The sequence below is a fragment of the Bos javanicus genome, chromosome 3 (genome assembly GCF_032452875.1).
Source record: "Bos javanicus breed banteng chromosome 3, ARS-OSU_banteng_1.0, whole genome shotgun sequence".
Classification (NCBI taxonomy): domain Eukaryota; kingdom Metazoa; phylum Chordata; class Mammalia; order Artiodactyla; family Bovidae; genus Bos; species Bos javanicus.
The window spans coordinates 117421509-117444457 of record NC_083870.1 but is presented as its reverse complement, the minus strand read 5'-3'; the positions used below and the strand labels follow the sequence as shown (position 1 = coordinate 117444457).

Genomic DNA, 22949 nt, shown 5'->3' with positions numbered 1-22949 from the left:
CAAGGAGTGACTCACCCCCACGTCTCTTCTTGATGACCAGGAAGACTTCCTAAACTTTAGACAGCTAACAGCAGGGTTGTGTGAGTGTTAAGAGCCTCAGTCAAGCTCCTCTAGGATGCAGGGGTGAGGAAAGAGGCCAGCTTTGCCAATCTGCGCCTCTTCCGCCCAGGGTCTGTCGGGAGGGGCCCCGGCCCTCGGTGTGGCAGCCCCGGCCCCTGCCCACTGAACGCCCTTCCCCTGGTCACCGTGTCAGCCCCCACCCTACATGTCCCCCGGACAAAAGTGGCCTGCCAGTCACCTGTGGTCAAAAGAACAACACAGTGGCCTCCTACAAACCATCAGATGCGGTGACGCTGTCTAAAATTCCCAAGACCGGGGGAGACATACAACAACGAGACTTGAGTGACGGGGGACTAGATGGCAGAGCCCCTGTTCTCTGAGGGGCCCTGGGGTCACCTCGTGCACAGTGACGGACAGCAGAGTAGCTCTGAGGTCGGCCTCCCAGGCTCTGAGCAGAGGACCAGGGTGTCGAGGGGAACGGAGCAGGGCCTGGGTGCGGGCACTCACTCCACCCTAAAAACTGTCAGGTCCAAGAATGGACAACGTTCCAAACAGAGGTTAAAGGTGAATCCTCCAACCTAAAAAAGTGGTACAAACGACCTTATGTACAAAGCAGAAGCAGACTCACAGATGTGGAATACAAGCCTTTGGTTACTGGCGGGGAAAGCTGGGCAGAGGGATAAACTGCGAGTCTGGGCCTGGCATATACACACCACTACCCATGACACAGATAACTGACAAGGACCTCCTGTGGAGCACAGGGACTCCACTCGACACCGCGTAATGACCTTATGGGAAGAATCTAACAAAGAGCAGATACATGTATACGCGTAACTGTGGAGCACAGGGACTCCACTCGACACTGCGTAATGACCTTACGGGAAAAATCTAACAAAGAGCAGATACATGTATACGCGTAACTGGTTCACTTTGCTGTGCAGCAGAAACGGACACCACATCGTAAACCAACTGTACTCTAATAAAAGTTAAAAAAAAAGTTAACTGGGACAAATACAAAAAAATAAAAGAGTGAATCCTTCCCATTTTTAAATCGTAAAAAACAACACATCCATGCACCCGGCTGCCTTTCTTCCCCACCACACAAAGCTCCCCTTCCCAGGAAGGCCTGTCAGTGGCTTCCGAGACGGTCCTTCAGAAGCCTGAGCAGGGCAATTCCGATCTCACTGAGCCGTCCTTTTCTAAATTTGGAAGCGTCTTCCCCAATCCTATGTTTTAAACTGAGACCTGGACTAAGTCATGGAACGCCTTCTGGTTTACTCCTGGGTTCAGGCGTCTGGAGGCTGGGGTGGGGGGGTCTTCTTGGGGGTCAGAAGATCAGGGTCTGAGGGCAGGAGGCAGGGAAGGAAGGGAGGGGACAGGGGCCAGAGAGAGAGAGACCCACTCACCACTGGGCTGGCCCGCGCAGAGCTGGCTCTGGAGGAGGCGCGGGAGCTGGACTTGAAGTGGCCGCTGAGCTCCGAAGCCTGCCCACCCAGCTGGCCGCGGGACACAGAGACAGAAACAGAGGAACAGGTCAGCGAGGAGGAGGGGGGCCACATGACAGACGCCCCGGTTAGTGGCGAGGCCAGCGGGAGCAGCTCAGGGAGGAAGGAGAGGTTAGTGCGGCCAGCGGCGGCCCCCTGCAAGAAGGCAGTGTTGTCCCAGCTCCCAACCCGCGGCCACTCAGAACACACAACTTAATCATCCTATCAAGGAACGTGGGGTTCCTGCTCGGTTGGGTGCAGGTCACACACAGCACCTGCTTGGCCGGGGGTTGGGGGGACGTCCGGTTTCTGTGCAGAGAACCCTGGATGACATGGAAGAGGCTGGTGGGGGACGGGGACTGTGAGCTGCCTCCCAGCATGGGAACAGGAAAGGCGGGGACAGAGGCCTGGCTTTGGGGCAACGGAGAAGTCTGCTTCTCTACTATCTCTGCGAGTGGATACAAAACAAGACCCAGGGCCAATACAAGACTAGCCATGGCTTGTTCAAGTGCTACAGGACCTTCTATCTGGCTGCCTGTGTGTGTGTCTATGTTGCTGCTCTTTAGTTGCTCAGTGGTGTCTGATGCTTTGGGACCCCATAGGCTGTAGCCCGCCAAGCTGCTCTGTCCATGGGATTTTCCAGGCAAGAAGACTGGAGTAGGTTGCCATTTCCTTCTCCAGTGGATCTTCCTGGCCCAGGGATCGAACTCGAGTCTCCTGCGCCTCCTGCATTGCAGGCGAATTCTTGACCACTGAGACACCAGGGAAGCCTGTATCCATTACCACGTATCCATCTTCCCTAAACTTTCTCTCTTCTGGTACAGGAAAACACCAGCAAATCGTTTATCCGGAGGCTCTGCCCTCTTAACTTTGATCTGTATTCACATTTGTTCTAGCCCTACAACAAGATCTTACCTGCCTCTTAAACAAGGCAGGGTAGGCAGTGGGTGGAAGGAGAGGCAGGATTTGAACACTGTTTAGGACCCAGGGCGTCAGCAGACTGAGCAGTGGTCCGAGAGGCCTCCGCTGACTGTCCCTTCCCTGCCCCCCACCCGACCCCCACTCTGAGACCCGCAGGCATCATGCCAACTGCAGGTTAGGAGGAGCCATAGCTTTGGGGCTTCTCCTGATCCTTATCGCAAATACCATTGCTCGCTCTGCCTGTTTTCCATCAGCGTGGAATTCTCAAGGGCAGAGTCTGTGTGTATTTTGCTCCCTGCTGAATCCCTGGCCACCAGAGGAGGCCTGGCATGCAGGAGGCACTTGAGAAATACTTGCTGAACGAACCACTTCAACGTTAGACTGTAAATAGCCTTGATGGAGACGTGAGTTCCCCAGACTGGTTCTGCCTGCCCGGACTCACCCCTCGGCTGCATAAACACTTCAGGTATATTTACACGTAGGTGAAAGATGCTTTCTCAGACGCACAGACCCAACACGGCGGCACGTACACCGCGTGTAGGAATCACTGCCACACAGGGCACATACAGGAAATTCACCAGTGTCACTGGCCTCACCTCTCAGCTTTCTTCAAAATAAAGAAAATTTGTTCAAAATAAAGAAAAACACTCGACGTCAGCACTGTAAAGCAATATTTTGCCTTTTGGGTTTCGCTGATGAAAAAGTGAGGAAAACTTTCTCGTGTAGGCAAATCCTACTATATTCTACATCATTCACATCCCGGTTTATGGTGCAGAGATGTGGCGGATTCTTGTTAAAAAGGCTTCTTTCTGACCCAAGTTCCCCCAATTCCTGAGTCCAAAGCTGCTCTCACATCATCTGACCTGACTTGGTGAGGAAAGGGTCAAGTTCAAAGCCTGTGCCATGGGGTCCGTGTGGCACCTTCGGAGCCACCCGTGCTTTGGAGCCAACGTGGTTAACTGCGGGCCATTTCTAATCAGCTGGGAGACCTTAGCAAAGTTGTGTAGCATGTCACCGGTGGCATCACGTAGGGCTACTGACCACGCGGGTGGAGAGGATGACGCAGAGAACGCAAGCTGGCTTTTCCCTGCTGTCTCCTCCTGATAAAACAATTTGCATGGCTCCTGGACCGGGTGGCATGGTGGTGATGACCCAGGGTCAGAACAACCTAGAAGGTCATGTCACACAGGGCCAGGAGTCCTCCCTACAACATACAAGCAGCTTACGAATGCTAAGGAAGGTACAAAATAGAAAGGTTTCAAGGTATGGGATGGGGAGGGAGGTGGCGGGGGGGTTCAATATGGGGAACAGATGTACACCCATGGCTGATTCATGTCAATGTGTGGCAAAAGCCACTACAATATTATAAAGTAATTAGCCTCCAATTAAAATATAAAAAACTGTTCTACTGTTAAGAACTAGTCATTAAAAAAAGAATCATTTAACTGTAACTGTGATAAGTCATTTATGAATAAGTGGGGTTTCCCAGCTGGCGCCAGTGGTAAAGATCCCGCCTGCCAATGCAGGAGACACAAGAGATGTGAATTCGATCCCTGGTTCGGGAAGATCCCCTGGAGGAGGGCATGGCAACCCGTTCCAGAATTCTTGCCTGGAGAATCCCATGGACAGAGGAGCTGGGCAGACTATGGTCCATAAGGTTGCAAAGAGTCGGACATGACTGAAGCACCTTATGCACATAGTAAGTTGTTTAGCTGTAAACACATCCTGTGTCTGAGGCAAACTTTCTGGGAGAAGGAAGATGGGGACATGTCTTTCAAAGGGGGCTCGGGGCTGGCTTGTGCGGGCTTGGGGTCAGCCTGGACTCTGAGGTCAGAGCACCACGGGTCAGGACTGAAGGGACCCCAGAGGCGCAGTGTCCTCAGATCTTTGTACGTGGATTTATCAGCAGCCACAGCTCCTATGTGGAGGGAGAACCTGGGAAACTGCATTCCTGGGCGTGGGGAACTCCGTACCCCCCTGGAGGGCTATTGTGACTCTATGAGCGGAGCTGGCAGAGAACAAGAGGTCAGTGAACCTTCCCTCCTGCTCAGCCCGCTGGCCTGCAGCGGGCCGGCACAGAACTCTCTCCTGAGGGATTGTGTCCCAGGGTTCAATTTGTCCCATTTAATCTAGTAAACACGTGCTGTGCTCCCTCTTCGTAGGAATGCAGTGTTAGGTGCGGAAAAACGTCCTTTTATTCTGTTTCTTCTGCCTGGCATGATACCAGCCACAGGAGCCCTATTTTAGGCTTTCTGCTGCCAGATCTTTCACCTCAACTCCCTAAAGCCATCCCTCCCTGGTGGTTCCTCCAGGAGGCTGAAGCATGAAAGAACTGCCGTATACAAGAGCAATCGGCAATGCTGATCGCTGCACTCTGAAGGTCAGGAATCAGCTACGGGGAAAGTCCATCTACAGAAGTAACATCAAAGAGAACCTATGAGACGAACATCCCGCCAGACAGTTAGGAGTTCTGCTTTGGTGTTTCAGAAGTTTCCTTCTCTTAAAGAGTTAGGATGCTGCTGTCTCTTACAGATGAAAGAAAAGCATTTAGTTGCATTTTATCTGTCAGATAGGCCAGAGCTATTTTATCCAGCATGTGTAGTTTGTGAGCTTTTTAAGGGCCTACAAAAATATTTAAGAACTGGGGGAAAGACTTAGTATAGTGTACTCCACTGCCTCAAAATGTTCTGCAGTATAAAAGTGTTCAATGCAAGTGTTTAATTAGATGTCAGCAAAAACTCCTGCTGCATGGGACTGACACACACACACGACTAAATATAAGACAGAAAACTGATACGGACCTCCTGTAGATCACAGGGAACTCTACTCAATACTCTGTAACAAACTGTATGGGAAAAGAATCTACAAAAGAGTGTACAAGTGTGTGTGTGTGTGTGTGTGTGTGTGTTAGAATCCTTTTGCTATACCCCTGAAACTATCCCAACATTGTAAATCAACTATGTTGCTGGTGTTTAGTTGCTAAGTCATGTCCGACCCTTTTGTGACCGCGCCTCCCCCGCCCCCGCCCCACCCCATGGACTGTAGCCCACCAGGCTCCTCGGTCCACGGGATTTCTATACTTCGATAAAAAATTTTAAAAACCCATGCTATCTCTATTAGATTTAATATTTATAAAAATTACATTCTGAAGAAAACTGTAAGTTATGCTGGTTTCTTCACAGGAGTTCCTGAATATTCAAGATGATTGGAGAAATATAATAAATTATAAAGTTGGATTGTTTAGCCAATCAATTAAGTAGTGAAAGTGTTAGTCACTCAGTTGTGTCGAACTCTTTTGTGATCCCATGGACTGTAGCCTGTCAGGCTCCTCTGTCCATGGAATTCTCCAGGCAAGAATACTGGAGTGGGTTACCATTTCTTTCTCCTGGGGATCTTTACAACCCAGGGATCGAACCTGAGTCTCCTGCTTTGCAGGCAGATTCTTTACCGTCTGAGCTACCAGGGAAGCCCCTAATTAAGTAGTCAATTATTTCCCAAAGCAAAATTATAAGAGTACTTTCAAGTATTTCCTATGCCATCATATTTCACGTGAGGCTTGAACACATCTTTCCAGGATTTGTGGAGGAGACCCGGGAGGCAGAAACTTTTGCCCCTGGGGAGGGCTGAGTTGGGGCTCATGCTCAGTTTCAACCGGTCTCAGGACAGGCCACCAGCTTCCTCACTTCCATGGACTGGTCTCATTTTTCCATTTTGTCTACCTTTATCCTTCAATCATTCACTCATCTTTTCCATGCAACAAGTATTTCTTATACAACTACTCCACCTTTAAGCTGGTAGCTCAGATGGTAAAGCATCTGTCTACAATGTGGGAGACCCGGGTTTGATCCCTGGGTCGGGAAGATCCCCCTGGAGAGGGAAATGGCAACCCACTCCAGTACTATTGCCTGGAAAATCCCATGGCCAGAGGAGCCTGGTAGGCTGCAGTCCATGGGGTCGCAAAGAGTCGGACACGACTGAGCGACTCCACTCCACTCTCCACACCTTTATCGAGAAAGCCCATCACTTCAAATCCTTTGAAGAGGTGAAAGGACAATAAAATAAGGAGATTCCATATGTGTAATATTCCGAGTCCTTAAATTTGTTCATCTTCCTTGACTATCGAGAGGTGAGAATATTTTGTGGCCTGCTGAATTCCCTTTTGCCGTTTTTTATTATTGTAAGATCACTCCAGCTTTGTTGCAGGGAAAGAGCGGATGCAACTCAATGAAGGTCAGTCTTTCTCCCCTTGACGTCAACACACATTGATGAATGAGGACATTAACATAAATTGATGAGTGAGGATGCCAGACGTTGGTGATGGACAGGGAAGCCTGGTGTGCTACAGTCCATGGGGTGGGGTCACCAAGAGTCGGACGTGACTGAGTGACTGAAATGACTGACTGAGGACGTGAAACCAGCCACTAAAGGCTACGTGACTCATGTTATCCATGACCCTCACTAGCATGGAAAACTGGGATGAGATAGTGCTTCCTCCCTACAATTCTGGTTAGTTATCTCCCAGGACTGGAGCTGTGCAGAGTGAGTCACCCCTGGGTCATGCGGCAGAAAGCTCGGGAAACACAGAAAGTGCCTTACAGCCTGAGAACCGCAGGTGCTGCCCCACCGAGCCCCACCGAGACTGCTCTCGTCGGACACAGACGCCTGTGACGGAAACACACTGTGAGGACGGGGTGCCTCCTCTCCATCGGCACCCGGGAGACACTGAAGCGTAAGCTAGAGGAGAGTGACATGCTGGGAACACGTCCTGAAAACATCACGGCGGCAGAGCTGCAGCAAAGGCTCAAAACCGCCTCCACAGGCAAGGACAGTGCGGCAAAACAGGGTCATGCGGAAATCTGGGAGAGGGGAGTCTCAGGTGCTGTCAACCGGTATGCAATAGAATTTCCAACAGATCCTTTAAATCGGATTCTAAAAAATATTCCTTGCTAAGTAAAAAGTTGTTAATACAGACTTAAAATGAGCAGATAGTTCAAATATGCTGAATTTTGTCAAGGCATCCTCATACTTGACCCTCAGAAAGTTACTCCAATATGAAGTGACTTTGGAATAAAAACAGCATGGTGATTAGAGCTCAACATTTTATCATTCTTTAAGAAGTGCTAACTAAAGGCCAGAACATTTCATCAACTTGAAAATCCTATGTAATTAACCACTGAGGGCAAACAGGAGTTTACAATAGGATAAATGGCACTTTAATTTCCCCCATTTTCCCCGGAAGACACAGTGGGTTTGCTGGGCCAGTTATATATCTAATTCATAAATGTGCAATCGGATGGTGATTCAGAAAGTTATTAGTAAGAAGAATATAGCTACTTTAATACTTAAGTTTCCTGCAGGGTATTAATACCTTGTATTTAAAACTGAAAATTTCCCAAAGTAATGCAGAATAATGGATTCATATCTGTTAAGGCTACCAAAGGAATAAAGAGCTTTGTTTTCGCCCACTGATTAAGTAAACGTTGCTAATGATTTTTTCATGCCTAACCATCCTATGCAGACACGTGTCTTCCCCAGCTATTGCCACCTGTTAAGAGAAATAAATCCCAGATCTGGACAGTGGGGGCTCCGTGTAAAGCTCCGAGTAAAGGGGTGAGTCACCCTCGGAAGGGAGGCAAACAGGTCAGTCTGAGGCACTCGCAGCAGGCGCTCGGCGCGAGAGGGGTCTGCATGCGCGGTGAGGGCGCAGGGGCGCAGAGTTAGCGGGGCGGGGGCGCTTAAGCGGGACTGGGTGGGGTCTGGGAGAGGCCAAGGGGGCGGCAGAAGGGCCGGGGTGGGGGAAACACGCACCAGGTTACTCCCCGCCGGCCGGGCAGCGCTGTACAGGTAGGAGGGCTGGAGGATGAAAGCAAATGGCAGGTTTTTAAACCCTTGAAAAAACAGCAACAGATAATAGTGACAAGGTCGTCACGATGCTTCCAGTGATCATCACAGCCAAGCGACTGTACAACCGTCAGAAGGAAGAGAGTCCCAGGAGGTACCCTGCTTTCAGTAAATCTGACAGAGGGAAATCCACATTTACAAGGAAAATAAATAGGAGAGGATTTCTGGTTTTAAAAATAGTAAACTTCCCGCAGAACCTTTGAAACTATGGCTATTTTCTCGTCACTTCTTTTCAGGCATTCCTGGAAGAAAGGGTCGGGGAAGGAGACAGAATGGTGACAAGGTCAACGGCACCCACAAGAGCCCCAACCCCGCAACCCAGAGTCCCAGGGGAAGAAAGCACGTTGGGGCGTTTGATACACAGACGTCCCCAGAGGAGGAGCGGTGTGGCAGGAGGAACCTGCTTCTTTGTGTTGGAGGATCCGAGTGACGGTCTCCAAGATACAGAAGGAGCTGGGAAGCTCTCAGCTGCTCCGGGGCTGGGGTGGGGGCACGTCCTTGTCACAGGGGAGCCCACACCCGCAGCAGAGACAAAGTCCGCGGGGTGTGCTGGGACACACAGGCGGTGTGCTGGTGTGGCCTGAGCCTCGGCTCAGAAGAGCATGCTGACCCGTTTGCAGGCAGAGAGGACCAGGAGAGCCCGAGGCTCGGGGCCAGTGGTGGGTTAGGGGATGTGCAGGACCGGGGAGCAATCACTCAGGGAACACGGCAATGCGAGGACAGGGCAGCTCAACCTCCGTGACGTGATCCATTCCTAGGGCCCTGACTCCGACTTCCTCCCAGAGCACCGGCCTCCTGTACCTGGGGCTGAAAACGCCGAGCATCTCGGCCGGCCTTGTACAAACAGGAAACACGGCCGGGAGCCAGCCAGAGAAATAAGGCTGCTCTCCCCACTATCCGGGACGGAGGAGTCCAATTATGCACAGAAACCTTCCAAATTGCTTCCTGGACACATTTACAAGAGAAAAATGTTTTTTTTTTAAAAAAACAAAGGAAACCCTAAATGGGGAACAATTGCGGGAAAAGGAGGAGAGACCCAAGAGACCAATTTTTTGGACTAGAGCTCTTGAAAACATACATTCAGTAGATCCTCCTTTTTCCTAAGCTTCTTTAAAAAACAAAGTAAGGTCTTAAATTATTTTTGATAATGTTTTAAATGGTTTGAGAAAAGTCTTCAGCAGTTAGGCCAGTGGAAACACACTATTAAGCTTGGCTCCTCGGATGTCAACGAAGAGGTTGAAGCGTCCGTGTCCATTCACTCAGAATTAAAGTCAACAGAAGGGAGAAGAGGGAAGAGTGAGGTAAAAAGCAGAACAGACCCGGTTTCCATTCTGGGTAGACAGGGGTTTGGGAGCCAGGCCACGATGGCGAAGCCCAAGGTCTGAGCAGGAAAGTCCCTGGAATCAGAGAAAACGGGCTGGAGGTGGGGAAAAAGCTTACAGCTTCATTCCATCTCAAAGGCATCATCAAGGCACAGAAAACTGGCTTCCGCAACATCAGGAAAGGACATGCAAGCGAGAGAGAGGGGAGAACACAGAGACAGTTCAGTGAGGTGACAGAGCTGTGCCACGGGACCAAGTCAGGACTTCGGAGTCTATGCCCAGGCAAAGGCAGAGCTCATCGCTCTGAGCCGACAGCTAGGCCCTAGGGGCTCTGAAGGTCTTTTTAATGCAAACTCTAATATTTAACATTTGGTGGGAAAAACTCAAAGTCAGGAGTTTACAGAGACAGTAATCTCCGTTCTATGCAGCCAGTTGGTGACGATCTGCAGCTTGGAGTCCTTGGTTAGGTATGGACATGCTCCACGTGCTCAGGACTCACAGAAGACATGACTGACTCAGTGGTACAGTTCTGAGGCCAGCAGTCTATACAGCATTTCTGGGGAATATTACTAGATAGATGAAGAGTTTCTATCCAAAGTGTTCTATCCAAAAGGAAGGATCCTTGACGAGGGTGCCAGCGGTTTCTGATCCCCACATCAGCAGTATTTTCCTGATGGTACAAACCCAGGGCAGTGCTTGAAGGGGATGAAGTGATGCTGTTGAAACAGTCTGATGGTCCCTAGGATATTCCACTGGGCCTTGAGGATCCCATAACTGGAGCCTGTCATATGTGTGCCTTGAAGAAACTACCCTAGAATGACCTGAAGGACAAGCGAGTGGAATCCTGGGAGGGGCAGGTAGAAGGTTTTTAACATTTAACATGAATCTGAAAACCTGTTCCAGAGGTTGAGAGAGTGCCCTTCGTGGAAGCCACCCTGTCAGCCCCTCTGGGTCACAGAAAGAGCCCAAGGCCTCCACCTGACACTGCACGGCCACGTCCAGGGCTTGCTTCCGGCAAGTCTAAGGCAAGAGAGGGTCTTCAGAAAGGAAGACAGAACTACAGGACTGAAGACAGTACTGTGCGCCGCATGATTCCTTCCCATCGTTAGAGTGAAATCAAAGCAAACCAGCCAGTGTGTTTGCAGGAACAGCTATGGCAGCTGCACAGCACAGGAATTACCAGCAAGCCTCCGAGGATGCTGAGTAAAACGTGATCTCAGGCAGCTGCATGGTAGGGACACACGTCCTTCGGGAAGTTCTGATGTTCCGGGTTTTGAATGGGCCAGCGCTACGTTTTATATGAGTAAGTGTGTTAGTCGCTCAGTCGTGTCCAACTCTTTGTGATCTCATGGACTTTAGCCCACCAGGCTCCTTTGTCCATGAAATTCTCTAGGCAAGCATACTGGAGTGGGTTTCCATTTCCTTCTCTAGAAGATCTTCCTGACCCAGGGTTTGAACCCGGGTTTCCCCCACTGCAGGCAGATTCTTTACCATCTGAGCCGCCAGGGAAGCCCCTTATATGAGTAAACCTTTTATTTAATTAATTTACTTTTGGACAGCTCTACTTTCGCCCTTAGTACTTTGGATGTGGGTTATTTCAACTGAGTTTAAAGGAGTCAGATATATGCTGAACTTTGATGACCAAATCACATCTGAGTATTAGATTTCTCTCATTGTCTTCTATTTTACAGAAAGTATTTAAGCTTGGAAAGTGTGGAGGAAGTTAAGTTTTCTGAATGACAAAGTGCTCTTTTTGGCAGCAAAATCTCCCACTGAATTAAGAAATGCCCCCAATACACAAAAAATTCATGGTGTCAAACCCCACCAGTCCTTGGGTATTGACAGCTGATCCTGTACTCAGTCGGAATTCACCTCCTCAGGGAAGGAAAGGATGGATATTCATCATTAGAGGGGGCTGGGGGGCAGCAGTGGGGGGCTGGGAAGTGGGCAAGCTGATGGGGTGATGGAGGAGCTGGAGCCCCTGCCTCCCTCACAGCAGGAACACAAAGCGGAAGGGGGCTGAGGACAGGGTGAGGACCATGGTTAGAATGCTGTGGCTCTGCCAAGTTAGTTTCTATTTATTTCCCCTCCCCATGTATTCTTTAAGAGTCAGTTGACATCCTTGTATTATGACACTTCCTGGCAAAATTAGTTTCTGCTCCAGTGTATCACATACAGGGATCTGTCCTCTGTTCTAGAAGTAAATGCTTCCAGAGGACCTAACTCGCCTGCTTGTCGCTGTGACTGCCCCACTTAAACTAGTTCCCTAGTGTTTGCTGAGTGAACACAAGCCTTACCTAGGATAAACGAGCCTTGCTCATTAGGGCTCTTCAATAATTGAGAAATATGTGCCTATCAAGGTTGATTGTGTCCTTAAAGTATGGGAAGGAATGCTCCTGTGTAGACATTTGGATTGGATTTTCATCTCAAGTCTAGTCTGTTCCTGTAAAATTACTCCATGTGTGCATTTACCCTGCAAGGTCAGTCTGCTTTCAAGAACCCTCAAGGAAAGAATTTCAAGGCTTCTTCTCTCTTTCCCCTTTGATTAATTCTAACTACTAAATATCCACCTATTTCCTTTCACTGTACCTCGCCTGACATCACAATGTGTATTCCAACTTTCGAATCTGAAATCAAAGGCAAGATAGTGGGGTAAATCTGAATTAAATATATCATGTTAATTACTGCTCCTAAATGGACCTTAACAGTTATCCAAATGAAACTTCATAGAACAGACATTAAAAGAGAAAGAGAGCTGAGTTTACACATACAAGAGCACATGCTACAAAACCTACAGTTTCTGCAGCGAGGACAGGAAAGATTTAAGGGAAAACCAACCAAGGTGTCCTCTCTGGATGATGACAGAGTGGAGAATCGGCCGTCACCGCTGTAGCTGGAATTCTGAGCGGCAAAGAAGACAGTGTAAGTGATGAGCCCTTTCTCACTCCTGCAAAGCACCACCAGTCTCGGTTAAGAGGCGAATATGCAATCACACAGCCAGACCAGTGTTAGTACTCCCGGACTGACGGGCAGCGAGAGAACTGACATGCTCCACGACAGCAGAACCCTTTAACCATTAGGGGCCTGAGCTTTGTTTTACAAAGCAAAGCTTTGTTTATGTCTCGGTGGCATCACGTGATTTAACTATTATCATTAGGGTTTCACTCTTTATATTTCAGCGTACCTGTTTATTATTATTTGTAACTACTAACTAAATCTCATGGTGGACTGTCTATAACCTCTTAGTCTAGACTTCCCGTGTTACTGGGTTGGCCAAAAAGTTCACTTGGGTTTTTCTGTCAGACGTACGAACTTTTTGGCCAAACCAATGCACCTCTTTGTCGGTAACTGAAATTCCACTTATTGCACAGTTTTCACCCTTTGCTCAGCTCAGCACATCCGAGGGCTACAGCTCAGCTCTAAAGCTCCAGGGAGGCTTTGGAGGGAGGCGAGTGGAGCCTGAGGGAAGCGGCACCTTCTTGCAGCTGAGAACCATCCACAGAAGGCTGGGCCCTGCCGTCGCCCTGTGGGGTCTCAACACACACCTTATAAAGAGAGGATCCCACCAAGATTGTGGCTGGGGAGGTGGTGTGTGTGGCCGTTACAATGCACGCAGGCTTGGTTGCTTCTGGCATGTCAGACTCTTGGTGACCCCACAGACTGTAACCCGCCAGGCTCCTCTGTCCATGGGATTCTCCAGGCAAGAATACCGGAGTGGGTTGCCGTGCCCTCCTCCAGGGGATCTTCCCGACCCAGGGACTGAACCCAGGTTTCTCACATCTCCTGCATGGCAGGTGGGTTCTTTACCACTAGTGCCACCTGGGAGCCCAAGATGCCGCTTAGATGTAGGCTATTCGGTACTTGGGTCATTCTATTTCCTGATTGTTTATTAAATCGATTTTATATTCAATTTTGCTCTTCAGTGAACAGTTTGATAGTCAAGTTCTTTTCTATCTAATTTCTAGAGGCATTACTTAATCATGAAAGCACAAGGCACACTTTTATTGTTTCAATATAAAAATCAAAGATTAAAATATGTGGATATAAGCAATACAGAGCTTGATGCCACCTGTACAGGCACAAACGCTGCCAACTACACGTTTGGGACGTTCTAGAGAAGAATGTAATCCTGGGTAGAAGTTGGACTAAGGAACTTCTTAAGTAACTTCCACTCTAAACTATGAATCTTTGTGATCAACATAGTGGAATAACGCATCTAGGGTGGTAAGTTACTAACTAGTCAATTTAGCCCCGACAAGCAGTCGGGGGCCATCAGAGTCCCCGTCCTGTGATGTCAGCAGTAGACAGCCTGTAGGGATGCTGAGCACAGGAAGCAAAGTTGTCAGCATCCCAAGAGAACAGAATGGCTGCAACTGCTTCTGTCTCCTGAGTGCTGTATTATTACTGAAAAGGAAAACAGAGCTCGAGAAAGTCCAAAAGCTGTCAGTGCAAAAAGCAACATAAAGGGGAAGACAGGGCCTTTAAAGTGGGAGGATCTTTTAGCTTGGAATGAGAAAAACTAGATGAAACAGAAGTGGATGCAATCCTTATAGGGATAAGGCAGTAAAACCTGATCGGCTAGTTTCAGAAAGATAAGAGAGTGTTGAGTTTCTCCTTTGGAACTTGAAAATATTTTTAAAAGTACATATAATATTTCTTAATAAAATATAACTAAGATAAATTTTAAAAATACTATTTTACACAACTAGTAAAATTTCTTGCTGTTAATTCACTTTTCGTGTCCAACTCTTTGTGACCCTATGGACCGTAGCCCACCAGGCTCCTCTGTATATAGGATTCTCCAGGCAAGAATACTGAAGTGTGTTGCCATGCCCTCCTCCAGGGGGTCTTCCTGACCCAGGGATTGAACAGGAGTCTCTTAGCCTCCTGTATTGGCAGGTAGGTTCTTTACCACTAGTGTCACCTGGGAAGCCCCAAAAGCCCCTTGGACTGCAAGGAGATCCACCCAGTCCACCCTAAAGGAGGCCAGTCCTGAGCGTTCATTGGAAGGACTGACGTTAAAGTTGAACCTCCAATACTTTGGCCACCTGATGCGAAGAGCTGACTCATTTGAAAAGACCCTGATGCTGGGAAAGATTGAAGGCGGGAGAAGAAGGGGACGACAGAGGATGAGATGGTTGGATGGCATCACTGACTCAATGGACATGAATTTGAGTAAACTCTGGGAGTTGGTGATGGACAGGGAGGCCTAGCGTGCTGTGGTCCATGGGGTCACAAAGAGTTGGACACGACTGTGTGACTGAACTGAACTGAACAAGAAAATAAATGAAGTCAAGAAGAACAGGAAGATTTTAGATAATTTAATGTATAAGAGATGTGCAGCAGATCCGGAAAACTAAATTCAAATGTGCCCAGTTCAAGCACCTGAATTCCCAATGGTCTCCTTGACCAATCCCAAGGCCTCTCTCCTCATGTACAGCCCTTCTCTGCTTCTGTCCCGCTTCCCACCCCAAAGCTGTGAACACTGCAAGCAGCAATGTTTAGCAAAACACAGGCTCTAGTACATGTGTCTTTGAAATTACAAAGGATCAATGTGGAGAACTGTGAAAATGTCGAATTTAAGTGTATTTGAGAGCTGGATATAGTCATATGCACATCATATACATATACCCAGGGCAATAAAATAAAGAGAGAGCTAATATTTAATTCAACCTTTTAGTACCTAAGAGATTCCTTTCAGTATTGATCTCTTAAACTAACATTTAGAATGTTAGAAGACAAAGACCATTAGCCAGTTGAAAAACGTTAGCTTTCATTCTGTCATGCACACACACACAAGAGGACTATATAACACAGAAAAGAACCAAAGAAGCTAAATCTAGCAGACTTTTTAAAAGGGCTTTGCAGCAACCTGTTTGAGTTGTGCGTCATGTACATTTACTATACGAACCCTGCCAGATCTTCTACCCAGGGACTGTGATCCATATAAGTCTCCATCATACCCATTTGTCTGTGTCAAGGAAGAAAAGGAGAGAAGCTGGTATCAGTACACAAATGAACAGACAGGGACAGGTTGGCAAGAAGAATTAGCCAGGCGCAGACTGAGCTCTTGGAGTGGAGTGGATGGACATGCCCAGCAGAGCACGTGTCCCAGCAGGCGCCCCACTGGCTCCATGCTTCTGAGCTGTAGCTCAGGAGAAGCCAGCCCTGTCCGGGAGTCAAAGCTGTCCTCTTAGTACCACTGGAGCCTACAAGGCACTCACTCAGGGATGGAAGCAGTGCCACGTCTTCGTGGAGTGAGTCGCACTTGCGTTCCAGTTTTGTGGTGGTACTGCGCGAATCCCAGCCTTCGAGAAGCCTGAATGCCAGCCAAGCAGGCTAATGCCTCCATCTGAGTCAACTAGTTTTCAGCTCTTGGTTCGCCATGACACCCTTAAAACCACAGCTCATTATGAAGCTGTGTTCAGAAGATTCAAAGACAGCGGTCTACTCAATTCGTAATTAAATGCAAACGTTCATCATAGAAAATCTAATCTATAATATTAGGCTTTCATTCATCCAGTTTTCCTACTTTTTCAAAGTGAAATCTGAGGACGTATTTCATAATTTGTTCTCCAGGAAAAAAAAGAGAGAATGATTAAGAGTGTGTCTGTCTCCCTTTTCCTCCCAAGTCCTTGTTAAAGTTTGCTTGGGCTTCTACACCTGCTCTCATTCACCTATAAGGAAATTTCTGCTGCTTCAGGATGAGAACTGTCAGGTGTCAGGGACACAGCCAGCTCTCGAGTTGGAAAAAGGAGGCACAGCGGCTAAAAGTGGAAGGACATGCCCGGGGTCACACGTGAGTCCAGACTCCAAGCAGAAGCTCCGTCATGTGGCCTAAAGCAAGTTACTTCATCCACTGGAACTTCCACCGCTGTGGCTGTGAAAACGTGCAGAGTCATAAATACTTTACAAGGCCCTTGTGGGGATTAAATCTGATTAAAACGAGTGATTAGATCAGGGCTGACTGTGAAAGATGTGCTGCCCAGATGGGGACGCGCCCAGCACAGAGGAAGGACCAGGATATGTTTCCTTGTTGGAAGGGTGGGGGTAGGCAGACATACTCTGCAGCTGTGATGTTGATGGACGATAAATATACGGATTTCCAGACATTATAAAGCCAGGGTCAGGAAACCTTGACTATAAAACTATGTATTTACTTGTGTTACAACTCAAAAGCAAGTCAATATGAGGTTTCCGAATGAGAAGGAGTATGCAGAAATCCTTCAAAAGTAAAATTTAAAACTATGAGTACATTAAAACATTTCTGAAATAAATTTGATAATAAAAAATCTTTGGAGGTTGGCAGACATTTTATTCAGTCTCCTTTTTTTCTCTTGACTGATGAGATTATTTGAAATAATCTTAAATGTCAAGGACTTTACATTTCAGACCTCAATCTTATTCCTTTGATATCTGTTTAGAAACTAGTTTCTGGAAAAAAATTAATATAATATCGAAGGCTAGCATCAATCAATTTTAGGTGACTTTTACTTTGCTAATAAATAAGGAAGAAGACATACTGCATATATAAACCCTCTGGCTGTCCATTATTGCTTGTAACATACATACTGCTTTAGGTGAATTTTTCCTTTCCTCTTCTCTGTCTCCAGTCTAGCCTGCAGCAAGAAGCAGAGGGCGGGTGGGGGCTGAGAGGGCAAAGGCACTCCTCCAGTTGTCCCTGTCTACTCTGGCCTTCCATGAAAATGCGGGAAAAACCCTTCTTTGGAAAGCTTTGCGGAATGAATATCCACACTTCTCTGTTGTAATGAAATTCTGTCGCAGAGAATGTATTCCTACAACATATCCTCCACACAGAGATCTCACTGACAACATCTCTAGAGAGAATCTCTCTGACCTTCTTAGCGAACACACCACCTTTCTCCGCTTGGGTAGTTTTTCTGTGTTGAATTCAGGTCGGTGGAACCATTTTTAGTGGCATACGAGGATAATAAGGAGAGTTGAAAATTAACTGTCACGACATTAGAACAAAAAGTCCACAGGAGGCATGTGTTCACCTAGCTTTGCTCTACAGAAATTTTTTTCAGCTCTCTTCACTGCACAGACCCCCTGCATCCTGGTCGCCCCTTAGACATCGGAATCCCCATAGGCCTGGGAATATGCATCTTAACAAGTTCGGGTGAATCCTTCATACAGTAACATTGGGAAGCACTGCTCTTAAGAGAGAACAGAGTAAAGAGACATTTACCAACCTGCATTTTCTGGAAAAGGACGAGCAAGATACAAAAAATAGATGCCCCATCAAAACCAGTGAGTCTAATGGAACTTCTAATTAGTCATCTAATAACATGCAGTGCTGTCAAAGTATCACCCAGTCCCACACATGACCATGCAAAAGGCAACTGTTATTAAATAGTTTTTTTTTTAATTAATGTATATGTGTGTTTAGTTGGTTATTCATGTCTGACTCTTTGTGATCCCATGGACGGTAGCCCGCCAGGCTCCTCTGTCCATGGGATTTCCCAGGCAAAGAATATTGGAGTGGGTAGCCAGTCCCTTCTCCAGGGGATCTTCCCAACCTAAGGATTGAACCAGGGTCGCCTGCATTCCAGGCCGATACTTGACCATTTGTTTCTACCAAGTCAGAAGATAGAGCACCTTCAAGGGCATCAGAGATGGGAAACAAATAACGAAAGGCAAAATAAAAGCTCTGAAGGGCACTCGACGCACTCAGTTGTTTTTGAAGTGGAGAAGAGCCACTCCACGGGGAGGCTCTGGGGACAAATGTCTGTGCAGATGAGCTGTGCTGTGCCCTGTTATCACCTTAAGGGTAAACATGTGTTTTAAAAATGGTAGTTTGCTAAATAATTTTTCAGCACAATGGGATGAATGAAGCACAAAATCCTTTTGGGAAAAAAATCCTTCAAGCAAAGAAGTGTATAATCTAATATAATTTCAGTGCTGAGTCACTTTAATGCTGAGTGTGATTAATGCTGGTGAGATTACATTTTTCTACCTTGGAGTGTAATTTAAATGTATAGGTTTACAGAAAGCATAAGCTGCAGAAACTCTTCTAGACAGATGTCAGAAGGGAAATGCTGAATTTAAAGGCTTTGTTTTGTTACTGGATTTGGGGTCTTTCTCAAAGAGCACTCTCTGGCCAAAGAGCCATCTGGGACATTTAATTTGAAAGGATACAGATTAGGAAATAAAAAATTTTTCATTAGATAAAATGACTTTAAATTTAATCTGTTACAGGAAATGTAGAGGCTTGGGAATTCTTGATCTGATTTGGGGTTTCCTGCAAGAAGACCCCGTCTCTTTCATCTGGTGCCCACGGCTGTTACCCCAGAGCCTGGCAAACAGCGGTGCTCACAGGCTGCCCGGTGAGGGAGACGGTCAAGCGTCCACACCTGGACTCTCGACACCGGAGGAGGGGCAGAGCTGCAAGGAGGCTCTCGGAAGCACAGCTGCGGGCACGCCTGCCCTCTGGCCTCAGTCTCCAGGAAAGGACTGGAGGGGGACACGTGTGTCTCTTCGCACAAAGATGAACTTGGCTTTTTAGACAAGCACCCACAATATTAGTGGACACACCACAGGTTATTATCTGCCAGGCCACACTATTCGGATCAGAGCACATCTCACCCAGGCGTAGGGGCCCCCGTACTCCAAGTCAGGCTGCGACTGTCGGAGGAAGGATGGAAGAGAAAAACAACAGAAGACAGTTGCCCACAATCAGGTAAAAGCTAAGCACAATATAACAGAAACATAAAACAAAGCAATCTTGAAAATCTTAAAATTAATTTTCTTCATGACTTCTAGGATCTCATGTGCATTTACAAACGCAGTTACAGCAGCAGGGCAGCTGCCATAAAATCCATTAACGTTGAATAAAACCTCCATGGCAGATGTTGCTGTAATTCATGAAATCTGAAGCAGTTTGAACAATCCTGCTTCCTCCCCTACCTAGTGCCCGCCATTTACATTAGACAGAGCGTCAATAGATGCATCACTATCAATTTTTAAATAAAGAAAACTTAGACTTCTGGTATCTAAATCCAGATTTTCTGAGGATGTCCATACAAACACTAGAAAAAAAAATTTCTTCCATTTTTAAGGGCTTATCATCACTGTGAATGGAATGAAGACGGCCTGTGTTTTGAGAAAGTCAGGAGATAAAAGATATGGTTTTTGAACTTTGCAAACTATAAAGATTTTCAAATATTAAAATATGTAAAACAGCAGACATTGGTCCTACCCAGAGATGGACTGAGATGAGCTGCCCTCAGGGGGCAGTGGGGAGCCTTGCTCGCCCACCAACCTGGAGAGACCAGAGCTTCTGGGCCCCGGAGGGGCTTGAGGGGTGATGCTGTCACAAAGCCCTGGCCCTGAGCAGCCTCCTCAATTGCTCTGGGCTTTTTCTATATTGATAAAAATAAGAAAGTTTGTCTGTGGTTTTTATCTTTAAAATCTTTAAGCTATTCCTTTAGATCAAGAGCATTACGGGAAAGCGTCAGGGAACATACCCCCCGGCTAACGACAAACACCACCCACCACCAACTTTCCACTTTCTCCCCTCTCTTATTCAGTGTCCTAACTGTGGAGGTCCTCTAAAATTTTATATCCTAAAACAAACACACTTGATATCTTGGCAGAGACAGGTATCCAGTATAAAAGCTTAGCTCATTTCTGGTTAAAATCCTTAAAAATGAAATAAATGCTGTAAACAGCCAAACAGTAACAAATAGTACAATAGTTTTAAGGGGGCCAGGAAACCCTCTGAGAATCTTAAAGTGAACTGATTATTTTCCCAGAAAAATGCAAGTACATAAAAAATCTTGAATACAAGTTCAAGTAGTATCATAGATGGAAAACGCTGTTTTGATAGAGAGATTTGAGCCCCCAAATAATCAGGTTTTGCTTTATTTCCATCAAAAGCTCCCTTGTGGACCTCCTCATGGTGTGGAGGCTAACGGTCATGTGAGTCCTGTGCTCACATGCTCACCCTCCTCCTCCTTGAAAAAGTATCCTCTTCACTTGGTTTTAAGGACCTGATCTCCTCCTGGCTCTGCTCAACAGCTGTGATTTCTGTCCCTTGACTACAGAGTCTATAAACTGAATTCTACACTGATACTGTTTGCGTTACATGAATCTTACTTCCTCTTGGATGAATCATGTCACAGGACAGATGAGGAATTTACAAGTAGGTGGCTAAGGAGAAAGTTTCAAATAGAAAGGAAGCTCTTTGACTTCACTTTTAAACTGTAACTTTCTGGCAAGGTCACCATGTATCTGCTTTTGGCACTTTAAGGACAATGACCACTGCTAACACCAGAGCAACAATATACAGCCGTCCTTCAGCATCTGTCGGGGGGCGGTGGTCAGTTCCAGGACCCCCACAGACACCAGCATCTGCACATGCTCCAGTTCCTAGTTCAAAATTGCCTGGCTTTTGCACATAACCCATGCACACCCTCCTGTATACATTCAGTCATCTCTAGAGTCCCTACAACACCCAACACAATGTAAATGCTGTGTTGCTGTCGTTCAGATGCAAAGTCACAAAGTCATGTCTGACTCTTTGCTATGTGAATAGTTGTAAATACAATGTCAAATGCTATGTAAATAGCTGCCGGTGCGGCAAATTCAAGCTTTGCTTTTTTGTAACTCTCTGGAAATTTTTCTCCTTGACTATTTTTAATCTCTGGTTGGTTGGATCATGCAGAACTTGGGGATAAGAAAGGCGAACTGTGATCACCTTTGTAGTTTTCTGTTATAAACAGCCGAATTAAATAAACAGCCGAATTAAATGCACATTTAGTGGGAATATAAGAAGGCTAGGAGTGATATCACAACTTAGTCGTCACAGTGATTAAAAGTGAGCCTTCTGCTCCATACAGCCCTTCAGTAAAATGAGAGGCTGTGTTGAGACTGAATTATTACCAAGGAGATGCCGCTTTAACCCAGTGGCAAATGACACTGACTCCGTGTCAGAGCAAATTCTAGGAGATGGTGAAGGACAGGGAAGCCTGGCGTGCTGCAGCCTATGGGGTCGCAAAGAGTCGGGCACGAATGAGCAACTGAACATCAACAAATGACAATGACATGCTGAGTTTAACTCATTGAGTTGAAGAACCAATAAGCCAAACACATATTCTCTACGTAACTTCCCAAAGCGCACCATGTTTTCAAGTATAATTAAGATTTTTGGAATGTTTAAGGAAGGATGTGTACTTCTGTTTATCAACCATCAAGCTGTCCGTGATGCAGAGATTTCATTACAGTTGATGAAAGGGAAGGCTGCCGAAGGCCCCGGGCTGGATAGATTCAACGTGCTCCAACTTTTTACCAGGCAGCCCACAGCAGCTTTCAAGGAGCCATGCAAAACATCACTGCATAACAGCTACTTTAACTTGTAGTTACTTCACTGAGATTCCAACTGGATGGGAGCCTGCACTTCTGTAAGGACAGAATGTGTCTTCATGCTCCTCTCATCATACTAGCAATGAGATGACCTGATCTAAATGGGGCAGTTTGGTGACATGGACCCAACATGAAAAAACGACGACTTCCACGTTGGGGAGAAAGACACAACGCATCAATCAACTCTCTGCATCACAAAGAAACATCCCAACGTTGGACAGATGTTAAATAAGCATCTTGACAATGAACGAGGACTTTGAACGCAGGGGTGGGAGGGCACGGACCACGGACACAGACTGTACCATGCAAACCCAACCATCCTGGTTACTGACCCTCAGGCTTCCGCGGCTACCCACTGACATGCGCTCATCTTCATCAGACGCCTAGTGAAAGAAAGATGGAAACAACCGTGAGGAGATATGGTAACAGACATGAGACGCCCAGCTCTCAGAGGAGAGCAGCTGACCTGACACACGGCCGGGGGCAGGTCAGGCCCCTCTGAGAATCTCAGTGCCCATGAACCTGTGTGCTCCCCAAAAGGGCTCTGTTTGTGCAAAGTATCACAGGACTGTTTCTGGATAACATGGTTTTACATTAACTTCATTAAAGTGGTGTTGTTCACTTCGCTGGTTATGTACAAATATATAGCTTCATGCACACGACTGCAAATTATTCATGAGTATTCAACAGCAAAGAAAGCACTAAAACTGTAATGAACATATTAATACTCGTTAAAACATTCATAAATACTGAGGAAATTTTCAAAGTTTCCTCTCACCAAAGTCAAGTCAAAGTACTAAAAGCTGAGTTCACAGTCTTTGTATCAGTAATCGTATCAGTGTTAATTTCTTAGATATAGATATAGACACAGATCTGT

The 22949-nt window shown here is 46.8% G+C and overlaps 1 protein-coding gene across 44 annotated transcripts in view; it reads right to left on the bottom strand.

The window, feature by feature from the left end:
* LRRFIP1 (LRR binding FLII interacting protein 1) overlaps window positions 1–22949 on the bottom strand; it is a 161668-nt gene that overhangs the window by 36748 nt on the left and 101971 nt on the right. For 13 of the 44 annotated variants that reach the window (XM_061412781.1, XM_061412735.1, XM_061412740.1 and 10 more), the window contains 8 exons: window positions 22405–22455; window positions 19295–19333; window positions 15600–15659; window positions 12527–12589; window positions 9686–9763; window positions 8274–8318; window positions 7062–7127; window positions 1467–1556 (listed from right to left, as the gene is read on the bottom strand). The exons of 4 other annotated variants lie outside the window; for them this stretch is intronic. In XM_061412781.1, coding sequence (XP_061268765.1) covers window positions 1467–1556; window positions 7062–7127; window positions 8274–8318; window positions 9686–9763; window positions 12527–12589; window positions 15600–15659; window positions 19295–19333; window positions 22405–22455 — 492 coding nt within the window. The remainder of the gene's footprint in view (window positions 1–1466; window positions 1557–7061; window positions 7128–8273; window positions 8319–9685; window positions 9764–12526; window positions 12590–15599; window positions 15660–19294; window positions 19334–22404; window positions 22456–22949) is intronic. 27 more of the 44 variants (XM_061412766.1, XM_061412771.1, XM_061412779.1 and 24 more) reach the window with 11 other exon arrangements.